This window comes from Hibiscus syriacus, unplaced genomic scaffold, assembly GCF_006381635.1.
Source record: "Hibiscus syriacus cultivar Baekdansim isolate YM2019G1 unplaced genomic scaffold, ASM638163v2 tig00000715_pilon, whole genome shotgun sequence".
NCBI classification, from domain to species: domain Eukaryota; kingdom Viridiplantae; phylum Streptophyta; class Magnoliopsida; order Malvales; family Malvaceae; genus Hibiscus; species Hibiscus syriacus.
Window position 1 is genome coordinate 595148 of NW_024061811.1, and position 4966 is coordinate 600113.

General features: G+C 36.0%; 1 protein-coding gene across 1 annotated transcript; it reads right to left on the minus strand.

The window, feature by feature from the left end:
* Positions 1-527: 527 nt before the first annotated feature.
* LOC120211117 (IRK-interacting protein-like) lies at positions 528-3164 on the minus strand. The gene is made up of 2 exons (XM_039209741.1): positions 2716-3164; positions 528-2357 (listed from the first exon to the last, which is right to left on the minus strand). The coding sequence occupies exons 1-2, from the start codon at positions 2965-2967 to the stop codon at positions 861-863; spliced, it is 1749 nt and encodes a 582-aa protein (XP_039065672.1). The 5' UTR covers positions 2968-3164; the 3' UTR covers positions 528-860.
* Between the last annotated feature and the right edge of the window lie 1802 nt (positions 3165-4966).

Sequence of the window (4966 nt, forward strand, 5' to 3'; positions counted from 1 at the left end):
TCGTCGTAGTTGTCGTCAGAATCGCGTGGGATCGCGATTTTCATCCTAAGGTATGTGGGGTTTAAAACGTCGATTCGTCGTTAATCGGTCATGATTTCATTAGGGTTTTGGTCGCTAGTGGGAGGTGATGTCGGGTGGAGCTTCCTTGATGGCAAAGGGTGGCAGTTGACGTGGATTTAGGGGTTGAAATGAAGGTTTTCAAAGTTTTGGGATTATTTTAAAATTTATATGTTTTCATTTTAAAAATATATATAATGTTATTTTTTAAAATTTTATAAAAAAGTTTCAAAATTATCAGATGGTGACATGTGTCACTTAACGGATGAAATTAACGTCATTGACTACCCGAACAACTAAAGTGGTAAGATTTGCAACATTAGACATCTAAATGGGTCAAAAAATACTGTAGGCACCTATTCGGAAAAAAATGTATTGGACACTTATTTGGGTAACGTTCACTTCACTCTGAAAGAAGGATGAAACAATTAAAGATAGCTTCGCAAATGTTGGATCGATTCTCTGGAGAAGTAAGGAAATATGCCATCAAGCCATTCTCATCAGTTGTTCTTGGTCTTCGTAGGATGAAGAACGTTGATGAAGCAAAAATAGTGGTTCTGAAAATAACCGCCGAAGTCCCCGGCCCCTGCAAATCCAGTCATTGACGGCTACTTGAAAGCCGGAGATATGAACAACGCAAAGGAGTTGACAAAAATTGTGGAGGATATATCAGATGCCAAGGAGACGCATACGAAGCTATTGGCTGAGATGATGGATTTGAATTGATCCACTCTCACATATGTTACAAATATATTAGCTAATTACAAACGTTTCTACTTGAAATACCAGCAATTTGAAGCAAATTAGACTTTTTTATATCTGCAGAGCACCTTGCACTTTAAAACCCTGCCCTTCACATAAAACCCTGGCATCACCATGATCTTTACTCGGTTTTGTCCATGAGATCTCTGCCTTTCCATAAACATATCTTCCATGTAATGTGGATCAAAGGTTGTGTTGTCTTCTACTCTTAAAATCCCCAGCGGTGGATGGAACGAAAATGCAAGCAAATGAAGCAACCATGTGCATTTGGCAGCAACAAAGAAAGCTTGAAGCAAGTGTTCAGGCCATGGTTTAGTCCAATTCAACATCGAAATTATTAAACTCATCTTCTGATCGCAAAACTTGCTGAATTCTTCACTGTAATATTTAGTCCCTTTCCTCAGCACTTCATTCCAGCTTAGATTTCTAAGTGCAACGAACGACGAGAATTGAGCTTGGCGATCTTGTTGAGGGTCCAAGAGCTTTTGTGAACCATTCTTCTGAAACACGCAGTTCTCAAAGTCTTGGTAGAGAGATAGGTTTATAATTGCTTCCAAATGGTATGATACAGCCTTAGAGTACTTGGAATTCATTGAAAGCTTATATGGTCGAAGAAGTGAATTCAAATTCTCCGTTAAAGCATTGTCGGTTTCTTCGATCTCTCCTATAAGTATTTTACAGAATTGTTTCACCGACAATCTTGCTTCCGATAAAACCTGCAAGAAACCCTCTGACATTACCTCCTCACTGACAGGCATCAAGCTTTGTTCATTCACATCAATGGCTTTCCCCTTCCTAGGACAATCTCCTAGCTTTTCATTGAGTTGAGAATCATTTTTTTGCGTTGCTTGCCTCAAGGCCTTCCTGAGATCTTCGCAATAGGTTTCTAAATGTTCCAGCTTCTGCTTTAGCTCTCCTAGTGAAGATCTCATCTCGGCAACTTCCATAAGGGCCGCATCTCTATTCGCATGTGCTTCTATCAAATCTTTCTTCAGCGTTTCGATCGACAACATGCCGGAGTCCTTTAGTACCTGCAAAATCTCCTCGGATTCTGTTCGGTTCGGAGAATTCTCATTCTTCTGTTTCTTCATTAACCGAGGGAATAACCGTGAAATCACCCCTCGGTTCCGGGGTTGTGATTGAACAGATGAATGGGAATCCGATAGTGGCGCAACCGTATCCGAATTCTTGATTGTCCTAACAACATTTTCGGATTCAGATGTTATGACAGCCGGCTTGCATCTATTGCAAGATGACACCGATTTCAAATCCCCCAAACTATTCCTCCTAGTTTCAACGGACGGTGATGTTTGTAGGACGGTGATGTGATTTGGACAAGAGCCGGCGACGGATTTTTGGTCATCGGCAGGACAAATATGGGATTCTAAGGCAGCCAATGTCAGAGAAAATCTTTTCTTCTTATAATCTGAAACTACAGTTTCGATGCCGTTTCCTGCTTCTAGACCACGTTCATCCCAACTTTCAGATAAAGCTTGTTTATTTGTATGATATCCAGATAATGATTCATCCTCATAACTCTATCAAAAAACGAGCAATTATAACTATAACCATTGACAATTCACTGGAACTTGAACTGGAGGATTAAAGCATTCTAATATATTAGAGTACAAGGAAAATTAATGTCAATCCGCATAATTCCTGGTTAATTTTCATAAATTCTAGAGTGGTTCTATGAAAATCAACTTAACGAAACAGTGAAATTTAACAAAAATTGAATTATATCATAAATATCATTGATTCTGTAAACAAGGCAGGCAACAATTGGATAGCAAGGTATGGGGCTGATTTAACCGGAAACAGATACATAATTTAAGCAACTCATTCAGATTGATAAAAAAAGTTAAAAAGGAAGAAGCAAGAGAAACATGAACTTACAGGAGTGAAAACAGGGTAATCCTGAGCAGATAAATGAGAGAGAGGACGTGAAACAGGGGAAGAAGAAGATGGGTATCTGAGATTTGCAGGGTAACAGTTTCCTTGCACAAGAGCTGCATGTAAAGCTCTGAGCTCCACAGCCTTGGCAATGGCAGCCTGTATCTCTTCCCTGCTAACGTCTACGTTACTGATGCTCTTATCATCACTTTGACGGTTTTGAAAGATTTGTGAAAAAGTCGCTGCAGCAGCCATGAATAGAGGATGAAAAACACCCAAAGAATAATACACTACATAGCAAAAATGAGGGATCTTTTTGTTTTTGTGTTTGAATGAGAGGAAAAGAAGAAGAAAGAAGATTGGAAGGTGGGTAATAAACGGTTGGATTTGATTTGCAGAGATGAAGATGATAGCATATCCAGCTTAGAATCGTGTAGAACCAGAAACTAAAGAGAGAATAATGAAAGGGTATATTTAAAATCCAATGTGGTTTTGTCTTGTTGTCAAGGAATCAATAAGCGTGTGAAATTGTGGAAAGCAAAGTGAGTAGCAGTAGACTTTACTCGATGGACGAGATTCCTTCATACTTATATTATCAAATTAAACATCATACCAAATAGTGGTACCACATTTCACCAACATCATTACTCGGACCACTCACTATGCCACCACTCCGGACTCGTGTGAAGTTTCTTTAAAAAAAAACTCATAAAAATTTTGAATTAATTATATCATATATTTTTTAATTATGATCTTACTTTAAATTTATCATTTTTTAATTTCATTTTACGACCTTCATTTTAAATTGATTTTTAATTTTTTTTTAATATTTCAGTTTCACCATGATCTTTTGAATAGTTTTGGATATGTTATTGGAACGCTTAAAAGTTTAGAAATCAATTTAGAACGAGATCCTAATTTGAGATGAATTTGAAATATTTAAAACTTTGTGAATTAAACTAGAATGAATAATGGTTTGGAGATGAAATGAGAATACAAAAAAATTTATAGAATAATTTAGAATAAAAATCATAATTTAAGATGACAAATGTAAGGGACTCTTTATTTGGATCTGAATGAAATCATTCAGCGTTGAATGTTGAACCGTTGAAAGGGACTTATGATGAAACTTTTTGAGTGAGAAGGGAGAAGGGAGAAGGGAGAAGGGAGAAGGGAGAAGGGAAAAAAGTTAAACAAATTAACATCATTATTTTAATAAATCGTGTAAATTAAAGTTTTTTATTTAAATTTTACAAAAGAAAATTAGAATTCGAGACGTGCTTTGATTAGTAATTCAAAATGGGTATACGTGGATCCTTATTGATTGACACTTTGGAATGTGGAGATTAATTGTAGCGAAGGAAATCATTTGGTATTGAAATCTTTTGTCCCCTCTATCAAGTGCTTTTGAGTAAGAAATTAGAGTTTAATTGTTTGACTCTATTTTGGGTGCATAAATTAAAATTGTCAAAGTGAAAAGTGATGAGCGTAGCTGTCCATGTGCTATTTCTCCTACAACCATAGATGGGGGACACAAATTATCCATTTCCTTCCTTCCACTCAATTGTCGGTAAAATTAGTGGGATAATGCAAGCGGCCCAATTATTTAGCCTAATAGGGTGATTTTTATTTTAGGGTTTTGAATCTTTGGGATTATATAAGTTTAAGGAAAGCTTATATAAGCTTAAAACATCAAGAAGAGAGAATTAGAAAAGAATTTCTATTAAGAGTTTAGAAATGAACTTTTGCTATAGAAAGGTTTTAGAAATTTTAAGGATGAATTTGACTTGTCCTCAACTTAATTAAGAGATATGAAGTGATGGAATTAAATTTAGAACAAGTAAAAAATTTATTATGGTTCTTGAATTCCATATGGAAGATAGGATTTTGAGACTTAAGATGGGATAAATGAGTACAAATGGGCTTAAGTATGTGTGTTTGAGTTTAGTATATAAAAGGGGTTGAAATATGAAATGTTTGAGATGGAATGAAGGAATTTTCGTGCAAAAATATGATTTCTGGGCTATGCGTATCGATACTCTCTCAAACGAAAATAATTTCATAATGCAATGAGGGTACCGATACCCTATGGAGGGTATCGATACCCCCTAAAGGAAAAAATGAATATTGGTTTATTAAGTTCGTTTAAGTTGTTAGTATCGAATTACAAAGTGTAGGTATCTAATGATTGCCTTAAATTGTATAATTATGTAGATACAGAGCCTAAACGAGTTCCAGAACCATTGACAAGTAA

Coding starts and splice junctions, on each gene's coding strand:
- LOC120211117 (XM_039209741.1), bottom strand. CDS start 2,967: ATGGCTGCTGCAGCGACTTTTTCACAAATCTTTCAAAACCGTCAAAGT. Junction 2,358..2,715: donor ATTACCCTGTTTTCACTCCT/GTAAGTTCATGT, acceptor GTTTTTTGATAG/AGTTATGAGGATGAATCATT.